Source organism: Candoia aspera, chromosome 5 (genome assembly GCF_035149785.1).
Source record: "Candoia aspera isolate rCanAsp1 chromosome 5, rCanAsp1.hap2, whole genome shotgun sequence".
Taxonomy (NCBI): domain Eukaryota; kingdom Metazoa; phylum Chordata; class Lepidosauria; order Squamata; family Boidae; genus Candoia; species Candoia aspera.
Genome location: NC_086157.1, coordinates 116,062,981 through 116,085,404, shown reverse-complemented (window position 1 = coordinate 116,085,404; position 22,424 = coordinate 116,062,981). Strand labels below are relative to the sequence as shown.

Here is a 22,424-nt window from a genome sequence, read left to right as displayed (position 1 = left end):
ACCCCACCCGTCCAATTCTGTGCTCTCAGGCAAAGCCTTTTGTTTTTAATTTTTTTTTGTTAGATTTCCATCCGAGTTCAGGTAGCATCCTTCCTCCAATTTTATCTCTCACAATTCAAACTAGCTTGCAGGATTTTGTTGTTATAGCCCCTGTCAGTAAAAGTAGTTTTAGTCTTCCTGTGAGGTTGGCTTCTTGGTTTGGTCTACCTGGTGGGGCTGGCAAGAACCTTGCAAGTCTGACTGTGCTGGACTTCCTCCCCTTCTTATACTCCAGTGAATGAGGGAGGTGACTGTCTGAGCCTCTTCTGAATATTTTCTGTCTGTTGTGGACTTAAGAGACGTTTCACCCCTTTTCACTTTGGAATAGATCTTGCCTATCTCTGTCGAGGTCATCTACCTGACTCTCTACAGATGGGCCTTGCAGTCTAACCCATTCTATGGCAGAACCCATCTGCTTTCTGCAGAGGTGGTGTCAAACTGGAGAGGGGGCAGGCTAGACACCCTTCCCCCTGCCGACTGCATTTGCAGAGAAGGGTGGCGCTCTTGCTGGGTGCTGCCCAGCCCAGCCTCTCTGACTTTCTCATGCTGCTCCTTCGCAGACCCTGGCCCAGGAGGGCCAGAGTGGGGGCCCCAGGCGCAGCAAGTCCAGCGTGGGGGAATGGCTGCAGGCAATCGGCATGGAGCGATATGAGGAAGGCCTCGTCCATAACGGCTGGGATGACCTGGAGTTCCTCAGGTGAGTCTCCGGTGGAAACCCACCTGCAGAGCTGAGTCAGACAGCCTGAGTGCCTGCCTTCTCACCAGCAGAGGGGAGGCTGGGAATTGGAGATGGGTGTGCAGCGAGGAGGCACCCTGGTGGGACTAGAGAGGCTCCAGGGAAGCGGGACACAAGGAAGTAATCCCACGGACTTTGCCTCCAAGAACCTCAAGCGCCAGGATGGGCGGGGAGAGGGCAGCAAGTGGCACAGCAGTTGTTGTGTTGGTGCAGGAGCCGAGGAACACTGTGTACTGCGCCGGGGTGTGCACATGGTGTGGTCCAAAAAATCAAGATGTTGCCGGGGTGTGATTGAAGCTCCACTGTTCTTTGTGGTCAGTGCAGTGGAACAGCGGAATGCAACACAAGGCACCCAAAAAACAGCGGAGCTTCAATCGCACCCTTGCGGCACCATCTTGACTTTTTGGACCACACCCTGTGGGCATCCCTTTGGCCACCGGGGGGCGTCCTTCCCCAGCAGCTGTAGGACAGGTATGCTGGACGACTGTCCCGGGCAGGAGGGCCAGGCTTGCGTAGGAAACCTGGGAATTTCCTGGGGGACCTTTCCTGTGCGGGCCAGGGCCCCAAGGTCAGACCCCCGGGAGGCTTTGCCCAGCAGCAGAACTTGTACAGGTCTGCACCCACACCCTTAGGGTCAAGGGCAGGCCCGCAACTAGGGTCTGTGCCATCTGGAGCAAACGTGGGTTCCACGCCCATTTTGGCACCCCCCACCCAGCACGGCACCTGGGGCACATGCCCTGCTTGCCCCCCCCCCCCCCAGTTGCAGCCCTGGTCAAGGGTCCGGCCTGAGCTGGCTGCTGAGGGCTCCCACCCCAGCGAGGCCTCCGTGCCTTTCTCTGGGGCAGCCAGTGAATTGACCCTTGCCTTTTCGAGATAGGGACTGGCAACTGTCTCCACTTCAGAATGGGGTGCCTCATTTTTGCAAGGAAAATTTTCGTGTCTGTTCTTTCCAGTCATGTGCATCTGGCCTGCAATTTTGCCTAATGTAATACATTTTGTACATTATTTTCATGACTACATTTTTGTAAAAAGACTTTAATACATATACAGTATATTTTTTAACGAGGAGCTGATTATCTGGCAAAATTCAAAACAGTGTAAATTACAAATGAAACCTGAGTTTGGGTTTGCTTTCAGGGGTAAACTAACTGAATCCAGGCACTAAATGTTTTATAATTAGTAAATTTATCTCAACTTACTTGATGTCTTTCTGTGCTACTGCTCATGATAGAAAACCCTGATATGATTAGTCCTCAACTTACAATCACAATTGGACTGGAATTTCCATCGTAAGTCCTTGAGGTCATAAGTCGAGTCACCATGTGACCAGACCCGATTTTACAACCATTTTTATGGTGGTCATTAGGCAAATCCTTCTTCCCCAATGGTCGTTTTTTGCCAGAAAATGGCAAAAAAGTCATTAAAAGCAATCACGTGACTGTGGGATGCTACAACCAGTCATAAATGTGAGACAGTTGCCAAGAGCCCGAAATGCAATCATGTGACCACGGGGGGGGGGGTGCAACATTTTCCGACGCTCGGGAGTGCTTTACAGGCCGTAAATAGAATAGAGAGCATTTCACCGAGGCTGCTGTCTGCGGTGCCATCCGAAGCCGTTGTAACTTTGGACTGTTAAATGGTCATAAGTAGAGGAATACACCATAAAAAGATTCCAGAGTGAAAACCAAATGAAAAGATGAGTCAGAATCAAATAAAGAAATAAGCAACAGCTTAACATCTTTCCCCCTCTTTCTTGCCCCCCCAGTGACATCACCGAGGAGGACTTGGAAGAGGCGGGGGTGATGGACGCCGGCCACAAGCAGCTTCTCCTGGAGAAACTCAGGCTCAGGGAGTAGCCAGTGCTGCTGGGGGTGACGTTGACCCCCACCCCAGGATGTGCCTTCCGCCTTGTGATTTCACCCTCGCCCCCCCCCCATTCCCTACAGGTGCCAACCAAGGGTCCGTCTGCCTTTTTTTCTGAGCATCCCCTCCTGGAGGGGAGGATGGACAGCCAAACTGCTGCCTGGAGCGACCGCTTCCTGGCGGGGCAGAAATGCTCCTGGAGAAATCGGGGGCTGAGCAGCTGGAAGGTGAAATGGCATTGACGTGCGTGGGTCTGCCCTACATGGCTGCTCTTGGTTAAGTTATTCTTATTTATTGCAATGCCAGAAGGACCCTCTTGTTCCCCCCTCTTCATTTCGGAGAACCACGTTCCCCAACCCTGCCTCCGTGGCCTCCGACTGTCCAGGGGAGATTCCCAGAGGGGAGACCACCCCACAGAACTGTGTCAGCTACGGGGGGACCGGCGGCCTTCAGGCCTGGATGCCAGCAGTCCTCCCTCGGGCAGCTCCGTTCGGGGTCCAAGAACAGCTGCGTCGCCTCCCCCCAATTCAGGGATTGGATGCAGCCAGGGTAAACTGCTGAGCGGTTGGATTTCACAGGCCCAGGCAAGAATTTGGACAGGTAGCCGAAAGGACGTTCCGGGTTCAGTTTGAATTGCCGCGTTCCGCACATCGCGCCATGTTGCTGCCAACAGCTGGCTTTCCTTCTGCAACCCGCTTGCTGTGTGGGATTTCTCCTCCGCTGTCCCACCATTTCACCTTTCCTGGATGCTTTTATGCACATTTTCAGGGCTCTGCCACCCAGCCAGAAATCAATTGTTTTCCTAAGGTGTCTTGTTTTCAGAGCATTTTAAGCCTTAAACCGACATACATCTCTTCACCCCAGGGTTTTAACCGTCCCGTGGACGACAATCTCCAGAATATGCTCAGGTAGCCCCAGGGAAAGAAGGGGCCCCTTGAGTTGCAATGCCAATCGTGCAGGAATGCTCTGGGACACCAGAGGGTCAAGCTGTTGGAGCCCTGGGCCACCTTCTCCATGATGTCCTGCTTCCTGTCTCCCAGAAGCTGCCTGGTTCCCCAGAACAGCCCATCAGGAAGGAGCGTGGGTCGCCCATTGGAGGATGGGCCACACACTGAGCAAGGCCGGCCTCTTGAAGAGAGCTTTCTAGCTCTCTTGGGCACGTCCAAGCTGTACAGCTTGGATCTTGGCCAAGGATTGAAGCCACATCTTGATTAGATGGACCTGGTTGGGGTGCCTGGTGCTGGAGCCTGACTGAATAGGCCCCCTCTCTTCTCTTTCCCAACCCACCACCTTTTGCTGGAGGTCCACCAACTGTAAGGTCATGCTTGTCCTGACCACTTCTTTCCTTCGAGTCACCTGGCCCTGCCATTTCCATCAGGGCCTTCATCCAGCAGGTTCCACATCTGGCCAGCTATTTTTCATCTGGCCTTGGGAGCAGTCGGGGGGAGGGGACTGCTTCCCTTACCCGTGCAAACCACGGTGCCTGCAGAGCGCATTTAGATCTGGTCCAGGGCGGGGACCTGGTCCAGAGCAGTAAAAGGCTAGAAGTTAGGCAATTTCTTTGGTTCTGTTCTCGTTCTGGGGGAATTCCCCCTTTGCTCTGTGCCTTATTTTACAATAGGAAGATAGGGAGGGGGAAGGGCTTCCCCCACTTGCAAGAGATTTCAAGGTACACCCAACCCAATGGGGTTTTTTTGAGGTCTTTCAGCTCGGTTCAAATCCCTGCTAGTGACTTAGAGCATCTTCTTGCATCACCTAGCCCTTGTTGAGAGCGTCGAGACTGTCCTTGCAGTTTCATTGGCGCAGTGATGGTTGGATGACTTGAGAAGACACTAGAAGTCCCTCGTGGGGATCCTGCCGAGAACTCCCGGGATTTCCGGCTCACGGAAATGGGATCTGGGGAAGCCGGGAATTGTGGTCCTCCCCACAATCCAGAAAGTGTGAAATGAGGAAGGCTGAGCTACACTCCTTGGACCTTTCCACCTCAACACAGTTCTCTGAGACAGAAATGAAGGATGTTCTGTGTTTATTGTACTTTATTTTGTTTCTTTTGCCACTGTGGGGAGAAGCCAATGATTTGTGCTGCTTTTGATCTTCCTTCTTCAGTTATTATTAACGTTTGGTGTGAGTTTAACCTTACTAGATTCTATTCTCTGTGTGTGTGTGTGTGCTTTTTAAATGTTTAATTTAATTTCTATTTGAAACTCTTTGTATGCTTAATATTTTAGGGGTTGAAGAAACAACCGCAACTTTCTTCCCCCCCGTTCACATTTCATGCCTTAGATTAATACATCATGATACAATAAAAGGGCTTGTTTGCTTACAGAAGTTTTCTTCTTTTAGTGGTTTTCTGGGTTGTAGCCCAAAGTTGATAATATCACAAACCAGCTCAAACTCTTTTGGGGTCATTGAGCGCATCTGGAATTTTGTGCGTGTTGTGGGTGCTCCTGCAGAATGGTTTTTGTGGAGGGGGAGTGCATTGTGAAAGTAAATTTAATACAAAACAGACCAAGCCATGCACACCACTAAACTATTTTTTGCTGTCAGGTGTGTTACAGGAACATCAGTGTTTTTCAAACATGGCCACTTTAGGATGCGTGGACTTCAACTCCCAGAATTCCCCAGCCAGCCATGCTGGCTGGGGAATTCTGGGAGTTGAAGTCCACGCATCTTAAAGTGGCCAAGTTTGAAAAACACTGATCTAGATGGAGCCAGTTGCCTTGTTTTGCCTATTTAATCCTCCAGGAAACATCTGGAGGGAGACAGCAGCTGAAAAAGCAAGCCTCTCTATTATAGGCCTGGTAGCGAGTCGGAAGCGACTAAACGAATAAGCGGCAACAAGCAACAAGCTGCTGCTTCAACCACGATGCACCAGAGGGGCCAAGCCACACCTACTGCCTCACAGGTTAGGGACAAGAGATGCCATGAAATGTTGCTAGTGCCCTGCTGTCACGAGGCTCTCTCTGGACAGAGTGGACAGGGACCCCTCTGTCCCACCAGGGCAGCCTTTGACCCTTTAATGAGATTGTGGACTAGCTGAACCACCAGAAGGAGATCCGTCTGGGTTTAAAACAGGTTGTGGGAACAAGGCCGTTGTGAAGGATGGTGGCATCCGTAGGCTTGCTGTCAATCCTTGTCCTTCCCTGCAAACGGGCAGCTGCAGATTTTTATTTCCGAAGCAAGATTAGGAGACCGACTTGGGTCTTGGGGGCATTCTTGGAAATAAAGAGGGTGCTGGAGGTCAGCGCTTCATGCAAGCTTCCCTCCTTTTTTGATCAATATAAAAAGCTCGGGGGAAGGGGGGGTGGGCTCCAAGGAAGCCGCCTACTCCTGTGCTCAAGTTGGGGAACCCCCGGCTTTGTTCGACAACAGGCGTCCAGAGTAGCATTTGCCCTCCTGCAGACGTTTTAAAGCTCACGCTAGACCAGAAAGGCATCAGGAGCTGGAAACTTGCACCCACCGCTATGCGTTAGTTTTTAAAGAAGTTGGTTTGAAAGATGCTTCGTCTCCTGAGCATTCATTTTAAACAGCCCCTTTAATCCGAGTTTCTGTTTCCGTGCCAGAACAGAGAGCACTTGTCTGCCCGAGAGGTGGGGCACATGGGTAATCTCTGTGGCTCTTACTTCAACCCACTTTGGAGTCAGTACAGGTAGTCCTTGCTTAATGACCACAACTGGTACCAGCATTTCGATTGCTAAGTGAAGCAGTTGTTAAGCGAATCACCCAATTTTACGGACTTTTTTGTGGTGGTGGTGACGTGAATTGCTGTGGCTCTTAAGTGAACCACGTGGTTGTTAAGTGAATCACACAGTTCCCCGTTGATTTTACTTGCTGGAAGCTGGCTGGGAAGGTTGAAAATGGCGATCACATGACTAGGAAGCTGCAATGGTTGTAAATGTGAACCGGTTGCCAAGCACCTGAATCGTGATCACATGACTGGGGACACTGACAGTCGTAAGCGCGAGGACCAGTTGCAAGTCTTTTTCCAGCACCGTCATAAGTCTGAACCATCGCTAAATGAATGGTTGTTCAGTGAGGACTACCTGTATCACTCTTTAGACTCTGCAATTGGATTTGTTCTCACCAAATTTCTCCTCTGACCCATCTCCCTTCCAAGGAAGTCTAAAGGGAGCCTCCATTGCGTTCTTCAATAAATTAAGTTTATTTGGATTAGCATATTTTGCAAATGAATTCAATAAATTACAGAGCAGGTAAGAAACAAAACCAAGCAAAGCCACGCAGAACAGCTGACCAGCACCCAAGGATATGGTGGGGGGCTTGGCTCTGTACTGGGGGGAGAGGCAGGCACTGGCTTTTAAGGGGGGGCTCTTCTGGCCTCGCTGGGAAGCAACATCTGACTTGCTTGTAGCCACACTGATGCCTATCAGCCTTTCCCAGTTGGTGCCCTCTGGGTGCGCTGGACAGTAATGCCGCACTGGCTTGGAAAACCTGGGGCTGCAATCCAACACTTCTGGTAGGCGCCCCCTTGGGAATTGTCTCTGCTACGGTGGGCTGGCTTCGCCCCTTCCCCAATCGCTTGTGCTGGCCTCCCACTCTGGATCTCAAATGATCATTCAAAGGCCTCTCCTCTCCAAGCCAGGTTAGACCCCTATTTTCACAGCTTGGGGAAGTTTCAGTTGCTTCTGTTGGTACCCCTGATTTCTTGAAACGTGCCAAGTCCAGGGCATAGGACGGAGAGCCCCCTCACCAGGGTGATGCTTCTGGAGAAGCTGGTACTTAAACTAGCAGGAGGGTCCCGGTCTAGTTCCTCTGTGACCATGTCAGGTTGGCTGGGATTAGAACCACATCCTGGGCATCGCCAAGAAAGGTTAACTGTCAGGAACCTGGTTAAGAGGCCAAAGGAAAGGTGAAGCTGCACAGAACAGGAACCCCGGTTTTAACCCAGGCTTCTCTCTACCCTGCACTGTACCAAGATGGAGGGCCACCAGTGTGGGGAAGGTGGGAACTCTCGCAGCTTGCTTTCACCCCTCCTCTTCACAAAGGCTGCTTGGATTTCTCTGGATTAAACTCAGTTCCATCAATAAATAGGCATAAGCAGGACACGCTTCACAGAAATGAAGAAACTGGTCATGGAACAAGAAGCTGTAGATCCCCAACGGGGGAAAAATGGGAGCAAAGCTGAACTGGCCGGCTGAGAGGAAGGAAGTGGGTGGGGCCAGCTTTTTGGAAGAAGTCTGCCCGTTTCTTCTTTTTGTCCCTCCTGCAAAATGCAGTCTCAAAGCTCAGAACAAAGGGGAAGGTCACCATGGCATGAAATGCTTTTCCCACAATGAAAATACAAGGTGGTTTCTCCAGGCCTTAGAGAAAGGCTTCCTTCATGCCATCTGTCCCAAATGATGCCATGTCCTGCTGCAGAAGACCCTGGGGAGTGACTAGGACCCAGGCAGGTGCTCTGCCCACCAAGGCTTTGCACCCTGCCTCTTCTGAAGGGATGCTGCGCCCTGCTCCTGCCTGTATTTCGGCTTCTCCAAGATGAGGCCACCAGCTGTCAGAAGAGTCGCAAAACCTCCAAAACAGTATTCACACAGCATGCTTGAACTTGGTTCCTGGGTTAACCCTTTTTCTGGCCTCACAGAGGAGACTGTGCCCAACCTAACCCAAACAGCCAGGTTTGTACAACATGCTACACCAGATAGTAAATTACAGAGCAGGCAAGGAACAAGGTTAGTCCTAGCCAAATACAGCTACCAGGTTGTCGATAGCCTGATTAAGCATTGTTGTGCAAACCCATCCAGGAACCAAGTGTGCAGAGTTCGCACAACCTGTCCGGCACCCACACCCACAAAACTGCATGCATGCAGACACACAAGGCTACCCAAGAGTAACACCACTGAGCTTTGCAGGCAGGGGAAATGTGATCTGATGTTTAACCAACTTGCTTAAATGTGTGGTACCCTCATTTCATCATCAAGCCAGGGTCGAACTCCTGAGCTCCCAGTTCTGTGGACCAAATGCGGTGTTTGTCTGCCAAGGCAGCAGCCTGGAAGAGAGCTGCAGGACCATCTCCCCATCTCACTCAGCAGAGGAGAGAAGCTTCTGCAAAGGGTCCTCTCTGCTCAGCTGCCGTAGGAGTCAGAGGCTTCAAGGCTTGGGCCCTCCATGTTCTTGGGAGGGAGGGGATAAGACCATCTGCTGCGCTGGGCTCTCCCTCTTGGCCTCCACCAGGCAGGGCAGCCCTGAAGCCCTCCAACCTTGGCTGGAGCTAGGCAGAGGCAGGCCTGTTTTCAGCCCCACTTTGGCTGAAAGGCAAGCACTCCCGTCCACAAGAGAAGTGCCAGCCCAGAGAGTGGATGGCTTACGGTCCTGTCCAGGGACAAGTGCTGGGATTTCTTGACCCCTTGTCCAGGTGGCTGTTCTTCCCTTCCCAGAAGTCTTTCTGAGGACAGGAGGACTTTCAAGAGCCCTCCCCACCTTCTCTACACCCAGCAGCAGCAGCAGCAGCAGCAAGATTACAGACCGTCAGGAGGCAGCCAAGCCTAGCTGCTGCTGCCCATCTTAACAATGTGACTCATGGGTCTGCATCTCCACCATGGCACCCAAGTTGGCAGCAATGGGGAACAGAGCCCACTGTTTTGAGAGGGTAGTTGCCCATAAGGGACCAGCAGCAGCATCTTTGCAGGATGGGTGGGTGTGTGTGTGTCCAGGTGTGCGTTCACCTGCCTGCTGTTTCTAGGATTTTTGCATCATGGCAGTGTTGATGTTGATGGCTCCAAACAGGAGAGCTCACTGCCTGTGCAAAAGGCCCCTGCTGCCTTGGTCTTCACAAGGAGCTGGAATGGCACTGCTGGCCAAGATCTCTTCAAGAGCTGAGTTCTGGGCTTCCAGAGCAGCAGCCTAGTTCCTTCTGGGAGCTGGCATCATTCCTGGCAAAGCGATGGGGTGCTGAGTCCCAGGCCAGTAGAGGAGGGTGGCCATGTTCCCACAACATCCTCAAAGAGGCAAGCTGGATACCAAGTGGCTGCATTTGCACATCATTGGTTAGATTTCTCCTGGGGTTGGGGTGTTGTGGCTTACTGGAGTGCTAGAACCCCGCAAATGGAGCCTGTGGATCTCCTGCCATATTCCCACCTCTCTCAGAAAGCAACCAATGGAAGCAGATGTTGTGCTCTGCATTCTGTACAAGTCCTTCTGGCCAGCATGGCCTTCCCTCTCCTGGTGCCTTCCAGGGACTGTGGGAGTTGAAGGCCAACCCAACTGAATCTTCAACAACCATCAGCTATGGAGGCAGCAGGACCTGCTCAGGTTCTCCAAGAGTTTCATTTGCATATCAAGGTACCATGTTGGGGAAGCAGCTTTCACGTACCTGGAGAGTTTGGCACAGTTCTATGGACACAGTCTGTGGGATGCAGGACTCATGGTGAATGCTCAGTGTACCATTCTCCCCCTGGAACTTGGTGTTATTTTTGAAGTTCAGCAGTGTCAGCTCCGGGCAGCCATAGATCAACCATTTCCAGAAGCCTGGGCAACTCTTCACATCTCTGGCCCTGCTTCACTGATTAATCTTCATTGGTGCCCTCAAGGCAGGATTTGGGGGCAACACCCCAAGGCCCTGTTCTAAAGCAAAGTACCCCAGCTGGACTACCACATTGTGGTCATTCCCAGTCCAGTCTGTAAATGGGGCAGAAATCCATTAAAGTTGAGGAAGAAAATGATTTAGCAAGACCCCTGTTCAGATTTCAGCCATCTTTGCACTATGGAGTTCCAACTTCAAGAAGGACTTCTTCCCTCTCTTATTGTGAGGCCCCTAAAATGAATTAACACCAGAAAATCAAAGGGAGTGGCAAGGAGGAGCTACATGTTACCCTCATCCAGAAGGCCCTTCTCTTCTCCAGGCTGCTTCAGAGCTGTCCCCTCTGAGCCCACTAGGGGAGATGTCATCTTCTCCACCAGAAAAATAGTCAAGTTCTAGCCAGGAAGCCCTTGCTCCTTAAATATCACTTCCCACCTCTTTGGAAGCTTCGGAATTGGGGGAATGGTGAAGCCAGGAAGGTTCTGGGGATATAAATAAAAGACAGCAGCTTTGGCTCGCTTCCTTTCCCATCTCTGACTGTTGGAGCTGCAGGTTGGTGGAACAGGACTTCATTTCATTGCTAAGACAAAAGGAAGCCCCAAAGTCTGTAGGGAGGAAAACAGGGGGATGGAAGGAGAAGGAAACTTCCTGCCTCCTTGGCGAAGGATGTACAGTAGAGTCTCTTCCATTTGCAGATATGAGCTCATCCCCTCCACCCAGTCTCCTGCTGCCAATGGGCTCTCTGGAAGTAAGCAGTTGGCTCTTTTCACCTGACCCCACCCCCCAGTCCTGATCCCGTCTATTCCTCACAGCTGCGACTTCCCTGGAAAGCTTTCTGAATGCCTGGTGGCCACATGACTCAGCAGACCTTTGCTGATATTGCTGAGCCCAAACCAGCTGTAGCTGTATGACTCTCTTCACCAAGCTCGGGTGCTGGACTTCACCTCCCCTCATCCACAACCTAGTGAGCTTTTGGGCCAGGGATGAGAGGAGTTGTAGTCCAGCCAATCTGGGGGGCACCAGGGTACTCTTCCTCATGCAGCAATATAAGCCCACCGAGGACCCTACTGAAGCAGGGGAGAAGGCTCAGCTGTTCACCCAGAGGTTGACCTCGGTGAAGTAGAAAGGGCAGATCCACTACCCAGGATGCCCCTTTTGAAGCCCTGGCTCTCCTTCACGCAGACAGGAGGACTGGGTGGTCTTTCTTGGTCCCCCCCTGGGGCAGGATTCTTGGAGGAGATGGCAAGAGGGCTCAACACGAACAAGGGAGGGGGTCATTGTTCAGCGTGCCAGCAGCCCTTTCTGAGCCGGCTTGCCCAGGAAGCCAAGCGCTGCGGCTGCGGCTGCGGCTGCTCTTGAGGACGGGGCCGGGGCTTCACGGGGGACCCCCAGCGCTCCGGGCAGCAGGGCAGGGCCCCTGGCAGCGGTGGGCGGGGGGCTTCGGGGGCCCGCGGCAGGCGGCTGTGCGTCTGTTAGAAGAGGTTCGCCTTGAGCGGAGTCGGCTTCCTGTGGAAAGAGGACAGGACGCCGGAGAAAGGTCCGGGCACGGCTTCCGAGGGCTGCCAGGCCTTCAGGAGGTCGGCCGTGTTGGTGCCGCCGCCGTTGCTGGTGCTCACGCCCGCCCAGAGCGGGGACTTGAGGGCGGGGGCGGCGTGGGCGGCGCCCAGGCCGGGCTGCCCGGTGCCGGGGCTGGGGCTCAGGCTGTCGGCGGGACTGTTCAGGCCCCCGGCGGCGGGCAGGGAGGCCGTGCTGTCCGGCGTGGCGCTGCAGTTGGACTCCTTGGACTCGTCGTCCTCGGAGGAGGACCGGGGCTCCGGCTTCTTGCTGGCCGCGGAGCTGCCGCCGTTGCCGCCGTTCTGCCCTTTGGCGTTGGAGGCGCGCTCCTGCTTCCGGAACTTGGCCCGGCGGTTCTGGAACCACACCTAAACCGGGAGAGGCCGGATTTACTCCCCCCGGATACGACCAGGACGGCCACAGCCTTGGGACCAGCCTCCCGGCCCCCCTCCCATCCTCAGCACGGTTTTTTGTCTTTTCCCTGCCTCAGTTTCCCAGCTCTTCCCGTGGGCTTTAAATATGCAGCGATGTGTATTCGCCCCACAGCTGCCAATATTTGGAATGTAAATGGACCTCTTACAAATCCAGTGTATTTTTACAAATACTGTTCTATCTATCTCTATCATCTATCTGTCTACCTATCTATTATCTCTATCTATCAATTATCTGTCTATCTTAATATATCTTATATCTTTTATATTTTATATATAATAAAAATTCTGCAAACAAGAACCAGGGTTTTTTCCCTCTCAATCTCAGGAGAATTTCAGTTTTCTTTGGGTGGGTTTTTAAAGCGTATTTTATTTTTGCAAAGCTTATATTATTTGGGGAAGGGGGTCCTATCTTTCCATCTCTGGCTTTTTCCTGATTAGAAGAAATCTTCATGAAATTTTCTCTTTAGCTGTAACGAAAGCCAAAGAGGCTGCAAACGGCTTGAAGAAAGAGGACTCACAAAGAAGACAAAACTCACAACTTCGCACCCCACCCCCACTTTTCTGGAAATATCAGCAAGATTTGTTGCTTCTCTGAGAGAAAAAAATAGAAAGCAATTTCTTTTCCAACAATTTGAAAGTAAACACTTAAGCTATTATTATTATTATTATTATTATTATTATTATTATTATTATTATTATTATTATTATTTGGCACAACAGCATTTTGGTTTTATAATTTTTACCTAAATGAGACAAGATTAGTTTGAAATTGGCAGGCATTCTAACTTGCGCAGAGACAATTCGTATCACCCTAACAGTTTGACTTACTTAAATCATTTTTACCCCAATGTTATCTGATTAGTAAAAATGTCCCAATCCTTCCCTTCAGCAGATTTATTTATTTATCAAATTTACAGGGCCACCCCTCTCAAGTACTGGTCTCTGGGTGGCTAACAATTAAAAACAAAATAAAAACAGTAAACAAAATTATTATTTGCAATCTCTATAATACAGCACAGAAGGAGGGTGGGGGTTGTCAAAAGGGAGAGGAAAATAAATGACATTTGGGGACCAATCCCCCAATAATTAACCTTAGAAAAACCTGCTAAAACAGAAATCATTCTGGGAGGTGGGGGAGCAAATGGGGAAAGCCCAGGAAAGGCCTCTCATCTCATCCCATCTCTCCTGCTCTAAAAAGGGCTCTCAGCTTTATAATCTATGAACTTGATTTTTGCTGCTCTGCCTCTCCCCAGCCTATAGCCAAGGGGCTGCTGAAGAGAACTTTGTGCGCCATGAAATCAAATACTGCTCCCTGGGTTTCATCCAGCAGCCCCGGAATTCGAAAATGAAAACTGGGCAATGCTCCCTAGTGCCCCCCCACTTTGTGGCCCCTTAGCCCCCAGGTCTGTAAAGCCTCCTCCTCTTGGTTTTCAGGAGCTCTTTACAGAGACTGGCCTTTCAACGGGAGCTAAGTTTTACTGGCCTCTACCTTGATTTATTTATTTATCTTTTATTTATTTATCTATCTATCAAATTTGTCACCGCCCATCTCCTAGGAGCAGAGGGACTCTGGGCAATTTACAATATAAAACAATAAATATATAATAAAATTCCAATATAAAACACATTATAAAACAATTTCACAGAGCTACCAAATATACTAAAATCCAGACGGCTATGGTCTCATTCAGTCATTGCATAGGAGGGGCACTTCAAGTTACCGTTGATTTATGGTTACTATTGCTTTTATCATTTTGATTTATTCTGTTGTTGTGTCCACAGTTTTAATAGGTTGTGATCCTCCAAGTCTGAGTTGTTGCTTTTTTTAATTAATAATTTTTTAGAAGAATATAAGCCATGAAAGTGACACACATATCAAAAGTATAAATTAGTAAAATACAGTTAGTAAAATGTCGGTAAGTAAACATGGGACCTAAAACTACTTACTGAGTTATGAAACCTAACCTTGAAAGGAAAAATTAAATTACTATTAAGCTAAGAGTACCTGTTTAACACAGTACTAACAGTACGTAATTCCAGTACTAACTGGAATTATATCCTGCAATGAATTAAAGCAACACTAGAAATCCAACTGAAATATAGACATTAAACATTTTTTAAAAAGTCAAATTTGAATTGAATGGGCTCTAAAAACCATAAAATAATAATGAAGTGAAGTGAAAAAATGGAAAATAGAAAAATTAAAAAATGGAAATGGAAATGGAAATGAATGCCAGGAACTGGAGGATTCTGTTAAGGAATCTGAAATCTAGTTTTCCAGTTTTAATTTGTGGATAGGGAGAGACGTTCCTGCCACGGATGCAATTGGAACAGAGCAACCCCATCAATTCAGCCTTGGCACCAGGCGAGATCAGCTGCAGGAGGCACCCACCTGCCTTCCTCCGGGGTTCAGAGGCCGCAGAGGTGAGCCCTTGGTTCACGGCTGCAGCTCAGATGAGGGGCAACCAGGTGTGGGAAGGAAGTTGAGCCCCCCTGCGAGGCAGAGAAAGCTCCCCCCTACACCTGGCCGGCCCCTGCCCCTGGGAGCACCATGGTGGGGCACAAGGGGGGGCGGGCAGAAGGAACGGGAGTTGCCAGAACCTGCCAGCCCGGGTCGCTCTCTGAGCACCAGGCGCTTCAAGGTGGGCGTTGCGGGGGAGTGGGGGAGTTGCCGGGACTCACCTGCACTCGGGCCTCGGTGAGGTCGATTTTAAGGGCCAGCTCCTCCCGGGTGTAGATGTCCGGATAGTGAGTCTCGGCAAAGACCCTCTCCAACTCCTTCAGCTGCGAGCTGGTGAACGTGGTGCGGATCCTGCGCTGCTTCCTTTTCTCGTTGATGGCGGAGGGGTCCGAGAAGAACTTGTAGGGGACTGCGGAGGCGGCGGAGAGAGGAGAGGCCGCGGCTTAGGGCTTCGGACCCGGAGCAGGGGGCGCTGAAGGGAGGCCCCCTTGCCCCACGTCTCTTGGGGTGAGCTAGTTCGGGGGTCCCGGTGCAGTAACCCATCCTGGCTCCCCGCAGTTATGTGGGACTACAAGTGTTGTACGGGAATTGTAGTCCAGCGCACTCTCCCGGTGCCGAACCACGTTGGCCTCAATGAAGGAGACGGACGCAAGACCCCCTGCAAGGCTCGCCCCTGTCCCTGAACGCGCGGCGTGAAATCGGAGCCGAACCTGGCTGGGGTTTCTCCCGCGAAGCGCCGAAACACAACATTACAGAAGCCATTAGGTGGGAATAGGCGAACTACGGCAGCTCAAGGAGCGCGTTCTTAGCCCCAGCTCGGAAGCAGGGGATCCCATCCGACCCCGGCTTGCTGCGAACGGATCCACGCCCCCCCGACCTCCCCAAGGGGAAGGGTTCGCGCGGACAGGGCGCTGAAGGGCCGGCTCTGCGTCGCGGCGTCGGAGCCGCTCTTCCCGAAGGAGAACGTGCTCCCGCGGCCGCCGTCGCCCGGTGTTCGTTCCTCGGGTGCGTTGCAAGATTCCTCGCGGCTGCGGGAGATGAGACAAGCCGCAGAGACGGGAGAGCCGTTTCCAACGCGCCCCGGCCGCCGAGTGCCACGAATGTCGGGTGCCGCTGTTGGGAGGGCGGCGCGGCGCGGCGCTTCTCCGCAGAACGAGCCCGGGCGCCCGGGCCGCGCTGGAGGCCCGGACTTCCAAGGCTCTGCGGCCGGAGTGGCCGAGGGACACCGTGCCCCCCCTTTCCCGCTCGACATGCGGTTTTAGCCTTTGAAATTGGTCAGCTGTCTTTGGAGGACGGACGGAAGGCAGGCAGGCTGTCTCGTGTGAACAGTCCCGCGGCTGGGCGGGGACTCTAGATACCTCAGCTTAGGGAAAGACCCTTGCGATCGCATTCGCACAATTGGCTAGCTTGGGGAGGGGGTCGTGTTTGTATTAGCGGGTTGTGTGAACCCATTCCACGGGTACGCTTATACGCCGCGCCTTTCTCTCTTCCAGTTAGACCACACGAGACATAAAAATGGAGCAAAAATAAAGGCTGAGTGGAAGAGAGAAAGGGGGAGCTACCTACAGCGGTTCTCCGGCTCCGCTTTTCCGGACATTAACGGGAAAACGTGTCACTCCCCAAGCCGGATAAGCGCCTCCGCGAAGGCAGCTAGCAGCGCCCAACGAGCGGCGGGGCGGTTTTTCTCCCCGCTCCAAGCCCCATCGCAGGTTCCTGCTCGGCCTCGGCCGTGGACCTGCCGGCCCCGGAATTGCGCGCCTCCGGCCGGGAAGACGACAGAAAATGAGCGGCAGGCAGGCCCCGGGCTCCCTGTCGGTCCGAGGGCGCCCTGTTCCTTCCTGCCGATTCTGCTCATTTGTCCGACGCCGCCTCTTCGGATTAATCCCGGAGCCGAAGCGAAGGCAGGCCCGCGCCGCTAAACCGGACGCTGCTGGCTGTCGGGGAAAGCGGCCCGGCCAGAAGGGCTTCCCCCCGGGCGCAGCAGAGCGACTGTCCCCGGCTGCAGGTGGGACGCGCGTCCCTTCCCGCCCCCTGTCCCGGCTCCCGGAGCCGGCTTCCCTTCCGAGGGAGGCGAGTCCCGCTTCCTTTCTGTGCAGCCGGACTCGCTTCGGATCCAAACGTGCCCCGAGGCCCGGGGAGCGCTGAGCGAGCAGGGCGCGCGCGTGTCTTTTCCTGCTTGTGTCTGGACGTTAATTTGCTGGCCTGGAGGGTGGAAAGGGAGAGGGGGATCCTAACGAAATAATAACAAATAAACTAAAGTAAATCAATTTCCGGGGAAGATCCGTTTTAATGCCCGAAGGAGGCCCTTCTCCAACCAGCTTCCCGCAACTTACGGAGCTCTTTTACCATCGCGCCAAACGAAGTTAGCGAGACTTCACGACCTCTCCGCGCCCCGGCTGAGGCTGCGCAAGGTGCCGCTCCGTGCCACTCAGCTGCGCGCCCCTTCTTCCGGATCGCATGGATCCTTCCCGGCTGTGGCCCCACGTAGCTGGAGGCGAACCGGGAGGGCTGCCCCTGGGACGAGGTGCCGCTTCCTTTCCGGCTCTGGCACTGACCCGGCCCGAGCGGCGGCTTCACACGACCCGCGAAACCGCAAACGGCTGCGCCGGTCGTGGGTTCCCGAGGTCGTGAGAACGCGGCCGCCCAGCTTTTATTCCTATGAGCTCAGCCATCGGGGAGGGGGCCCATGCTCAGAGTCGGCGGGCCAGGATAGCAGCACCGATCTGCCCGAAGGGAAGCGCACCGTTTGGGCGGGGCGGCGGCCGGCTTCCGAAGCCTGGACCGGCTGGGCCAAAACGACGGTGTGGCGCTGACTCGTTGCTCGGCGCGCGGGAGCCTCCCTTCCAGCACGGCGGTGTAGTACAACTCCCATCATTCCCCTCCTGAGCGGGGAGGGCATCCCAGGCTGAAGAAAGCTGGACGGCACCTTCCGCGGACCTCCCCGTGGGAAGGGGGAGAGACGGGCGACCCTTCGCCTCAGCCGCGCCGGCACCCAAGCGCCTCCGCTGGATCGGGCCCTTCGGGGCGAGGCCACGGCTCTGCCCGGACGCGGGTCCTGGGCGGCGGCGGAGAAGGCGCCCTTCGCCGACTCTCGGAACAGCCCGCGGGTCCCAGTCGCCCGCGAAGGTGGCGGCTGGCCGGCTGCGCTCCCGCCAGACTCGCCTGGCTTGGGGCATCATTGCTGCGTTGTTATTCCCGACCGGCCGTCTTACTTCCCTCCCCAGCGGAGGAAATTCCTTCTGCTGGGAGGCGCCGCGAGCCGCCAGACCCGAGAGCGAACCCAGCGGCGGCGCTTGGGTGCCGGCGCGGCTGAGGCGAAGGGTCGCCCGTCTCTCCCCCTTCCCACGGGGAGGTCCGCGGAAGGTGCCGTCCAGCAACTTCTGGCGCGACTCTTCCGACGGGCGGGGGCCGCCCAGCCGCGCCCCCGAAGCCAAGCCGGGACGGGGCGGGAGCGGCGTTACTCGGGCCCTTTGCGGGGCTTCACGACCCTCGGACTCCCGGAGAGCAGCCCCACAGGCGATCCCACCTGCCCGGGAAGCGCGTCTCGGCGGCTCCCCGGTCCCCCTTCGTTCCCCGGGCTGACCGGGAGGAAGCGGATCGTCCGTCCCCCTCTCCGCCCCGCGGGCCCTGCTTGGAAGGAGCGAAGGCTCCCCGGAGGCGGCGAGGAAGGTCCCCGCCAAATCCGGTTCTCCCTTCCAGCGAGAGGGTCGGGACGGTCTGGGGCCCTCCCCTCCGTGCCCGGGTGCAGCGGCTCCGCGTCCAGTTCCGGCCAGCCGGCGCGGCGCAGCCTCCACTCCGGGCGGGTCGAACCCCGCGCCCATCATCCCCGGCCCTCCCTGCCCCGGCGGCCCTACCTGCGGCGTAGGGCGAGGGCTGGTGGTCGCGCAGGGCGCCGAGGGCGCAGCTGGCGGAGGCGAGCGGCGGGCAGGCCGGACTGGCGGCGAAGGAGCTGCGGATGGGGCTGTACTGGAAGGAGCCGGCCTGGCTGCACGAGCTGAAGTCCGCGTACGCCGAGGCCTCCATGGCCGCCATGCACGAGTCGTACGAATTCAGGTAGGAGTAATCCATCGCGCCCGCCGCGCCGCCGCTCTGGCTCCGGTTCCGCGCCCGCCAAGTGGCGGCGCAGCGACGGGGCGGGCGAGATATACTTGGCCGGCAGGGACGCGGCGGCGGCGGCGGCGGCGGCGGCAGGAGGCTCGGCGGCCAAGCCCGCCCCGCCCCGCCCCGCCCCGCCCCGCCCCCTCCCTTAACCCTTTCGGGGCCCCGCGCGCGCCCCTGCCCCGACGGCAGCGCCTCAACCTTCCCCGCTTTGCCGTTTGGGGGTGGGGTGGGGGGAACAGGCACCTGGAAGGGAGTCGCTGGGAAAAGAGACTCTAAGAGGGCAGCAGCGTTCCTGCCTCTCTCCGCAGGGTTCTCTCCCTGGCCCTCACCCCCCCCTCCAAGAAAAGGTGATTCCTGCTTGCCTACCTGCCCTGCGTCTTCCCTCACTTCCTCCTTGGAGAGGGGCCTACCTTGTCTAGTTGGTGTGTGGAGGCACCAGAGCCTAGCCTGCTGGCCTCTGGAGAATTAGCCCGCATTAGAACACTCCCGGTCTCTTCACAAATTTCAAAGGGGACATTTTCTGAGGATTGGGAAGAGATCCAACGGCTTTCCTGCTCCCTCTTCCTGCTCCTTCACTGGTTAAACCAAGTCCTCTGAGAGGCAAATTTCGCCCTGAGCCGGCCGGGCCCTCTCCCCAATTCCACTGCCTCCCACTGCCCTGCAGCGAGCCGGACTGAACCACAGGACTCTTTTGTGGGAGGGTTGCTTCACTTGGGGGTGCACCCACAAGGAGGGGGCCGGTATCTCCCGTTGTACCCTCACCGAGCACCTGCCATTGGGGTGATGCTTAGCGGGAGCGTGGTGTCGTCGGCTACTGTCTTTATGTTGTCTGGAAATGCGTGGCCAGGGCTTGGTTACTGAATAATGCTCTTTTAAAATAAATGGGAGGAAATAATACCAGAGAAAAAAAAGTGACTCCGGCATTTCTCTGTCTTGTGCCTGCACACACACACACACACACACACATCGCCTTTGGTTCTTCTGTTTAACAAGGGCATCCCTGGACAGACATCTGAATGTCCAGTTCCTGCCATTCATCAAGGAGAGAGAAATTCGCAACCAAGTGGGGCCGGAGCAAATCCCCTCCTGTTTTTTTAGATTTGCTCCATGCTACCCAGGGGTTGGCTCAGGATGCAATTCTGGGGGACACCAAGTTGGCCCCAGGCCAACTGTAGCAGAGGCGGGAGGGAAGTCAGGCAAACTCGGGGCAAAGAGAAAACACATTTATTAACTTACTGTCCCAAGGATGGGGGTTCAGGGAATCTGAGAGGATCCTTTGAAGCCCTCTGGGGGGGGCGGTGTAGTTAAATCCACCCGTGGATTAGACTAAGTAACACGGACTCGACCTAGCACCCGCCGCAAGCCGGGCGTCCCCCTTGCGCAAGGCGTTCGCCTGAAGGGAGAGGGAAGAAGCCACGGGGGGGGGGGAGTGGGGAGAGAGCGGGTGGAGGACGCTGTGGTTGGATGCAGCTGATGAGATCCTGCAAGGGAGAAGTTTGCAGAACAAAAGGCAAAGCGGGAAATGGGACTGATGGGGTGGACGCAAGGAGGGTCCGGAAGGAGAGAGGCGGTGGGCGGCGTGAACCAGATTCAGCCGCCTCGCCTTTCTCTTATCTCTGTCTTGAACTTCCTTGGCGTTTCTTCCTCCTTTTCCTGCCCTCTCTGGGGACACCTCGTCAGCTTCCTGGTCTTCCTTGGATTTCTTGGAAGTCTTCTCCCCCAGGGCTAATCCGGACTGAGACAGCTTAAGTTTGGGAGATCGGGACAGCTGGGGCTGCCGCTCCGCCGGATGCTTTGCTACAAGGACCTCGAGGACTTAAATTACGTTTTACGCACAAGACGCCCTCTGAGCGTGTGTCGGCATGTGGAAATGGCAAAAAGATCAGGAGGAGCCTGCTAGCCCCTTTTCTGGCTAAGCCCTTTTATTCAGAGGCAGAAGCTACAGCGCACGCCTGGAAGCTGATGCTTTTGAATAAAATGGGTTAGTCGGAAAAAGGGCTGCCAGATGCCTCCTTTTGCCGCACATCTTAAAGCTGCTGAGGTTGAGGAACACTGCCACAGACTAACAGGACTCTTCTCTTCTACAGTGTAGGAGTCTCGGAGAACTGCCTGTTAATCCGCCCCTCTTAACGTAGCTGAAGACTCCCAGAATTCCTTGGCCAGCCCGTGGGGATTGTGAGACTCGACGTCCAATGCTTGCAGAGGGATCCCCGTTGAGAAAAGCTGCTTTAGGCTTGCTGGCCGTCGGGGGCCAATCTTGCCCACCTTCGCTCTCGTCCTGAATGCCTTTTTCAAGGCCGATGGAACGAATGCTCGATCGAAGGGAGGGGCGGCTGGATTGTCCCCGTCCCGGCCACTCGATTCAGCCCGATTCCGCTCTCTCATCTGCCTCTCCATACATCACTCTGCCTGTCTTCCTGAACCCCCGTCTCTATTCAGGACTGCCCTAGAAATCCGTCTTGGTTCCTGTCAAGCAGACATCTGCATTTCGGCCTCCTGCTTTGAAGCATCTCTTCCCACCAGCCTTTTCCTCCATTGTCCCGGTGACCTCCATTTATCTCGCATTCCTGGAGGGCCCTTCCAAGTCAGCCGCCTGGCCTCGGTGTCGCTGCAGAGATTGTGGGGAGACCCTGGTGCTTCCAGGCTTCCTGGCGATGTTGGGGCTGAGCCCCGGAAAAGGCACGGTGGGAAATTGAGATCAGAGACTCAGTGGCGATTCGCTTGAATCTTCGCACTGCATCTGCTCTCTGCTTCCGACTGGAAAGTTGAATTAAATCATCAGATTAAATTGGAAGCCCTCTGAAATGTATTCAGATGCTTTTGTGCATGTGCAGAAGCAGTCTCTCTCCCCCCCTCCCCCGACTGATTTGAAAATCCGAACTGAATCAACCTGATACCCAAATCAAATTGAATTAATTTTCTGATTCAGTTCAAGTCATCAGTTAAATCTATGATCCAGATTGGAAGGGGGCTGATTAACACGCTCCCACTATTAATGTTAATGCAGGTACGTCTGCTGGCTGGCGAAGGGATTTTACCCAAACCCTCCTACCCTTTCCCAAATCTTAGGGACTGTAGAAGAATGGATCCGAAGGTGGCCCCCTGATTTACTTTCAAGAAGGGTTTTGCAGTTGGTGGGTCAGAGAGAAACCAAGTGACAAAATGGCACCTTCAAGAGCAGGAGGTCGGTCCTCGTGGCAGATTCCTTGTTCACAAGAAGTGGGGTGCCTGTCCCCAAAGGGTTATCCAGCCTCATGTAAAAGAGAACTTCATACCTGACTTCCCCAGTTCAAAATCCTGCAAAATGCTGAAATCTATTTTCTAGACCAGTGTTTCTCAACCGTGGCAACTTTAAGATGTGTGGACTCCAACTCCCAGAATTCCCCAGCCAGCTGGGGAGTTCTGGGAGTTGAAGTCCACATATCTTAAAGTTGCCACGGCTGAGAAACACTGGTCTAGACCAACCTCCCCCATCCTGGTAGTGCGCGGATGTCAGGGATGGGTTTCCACCCCTGTAATTCACAGGCACAGCCAGTATCCACATCTCCTTCTTGGAGGCGATTTCTGTTAACGTTTGGGGTGGCCCTCTGGCTGGCTTAAGGACCACGGGACTCTGGTAGGAGCCGTGAGGACACCATGCATGCAGGAGCTACAGAACTCACACCCCTTGCCCACTGATGTAATTTCATTGTGAACCCCTTGCAC

At 54.2% G+C, this 22,424-nt stretch overlaps 2 protein-coding genes across 2 annotated transcripts in view; one reads left to right on the top strand and one right to left on the bottom strand.

The window, feature by feature from the left end:
* The window catches only part of INPPL1 (inositol polyphosphate phosphatase like 1), a 61,673-nt gene extending 56,707 nt beyond the window's left edge, over positions 1-4,966 (top strand). Inside the window, exons 27-28 of the mRNA XM_063306030.1 lie at positions 600-736; positions 2,541-4,966. Coding sequence (XP_063162100.1) covers positions 600-736; positions 2,541-2,631 — 228 coding nt within the window. The 3' untranslated portion in view covers positions 2,632-4,966. The remainder of the gene's footprint in view (positions 1-599; positions 737-2,540) is intronic.
* A 6,653-nt stretch (positions 4,967-11,619) lies between these two features.
* PHOX2A (paired like homeobox 2A) lies at positions 11,620-18,686 on the bottom strand. Its single transcript, XM_063304496.1, has 3 exons — positions 18,473-18,686; positions 14,840-15,027; positions 11,620-12,091 (listed from the first exon to the last, which is right to left on the bottom strand). The coding sequence occupies exons 1-3, from the start codon at positions 18,684-18,686 to the stop codon at positions 11,642-11,644; spliced, it is 852 nt and encodes a 283-aa protein (XP_063160566.1). The 3' UTR covers positions 11,620-11,641.
* Between the last annotated feature and the right edge of the window lie 3,738 nt (positions 18,687-22,424).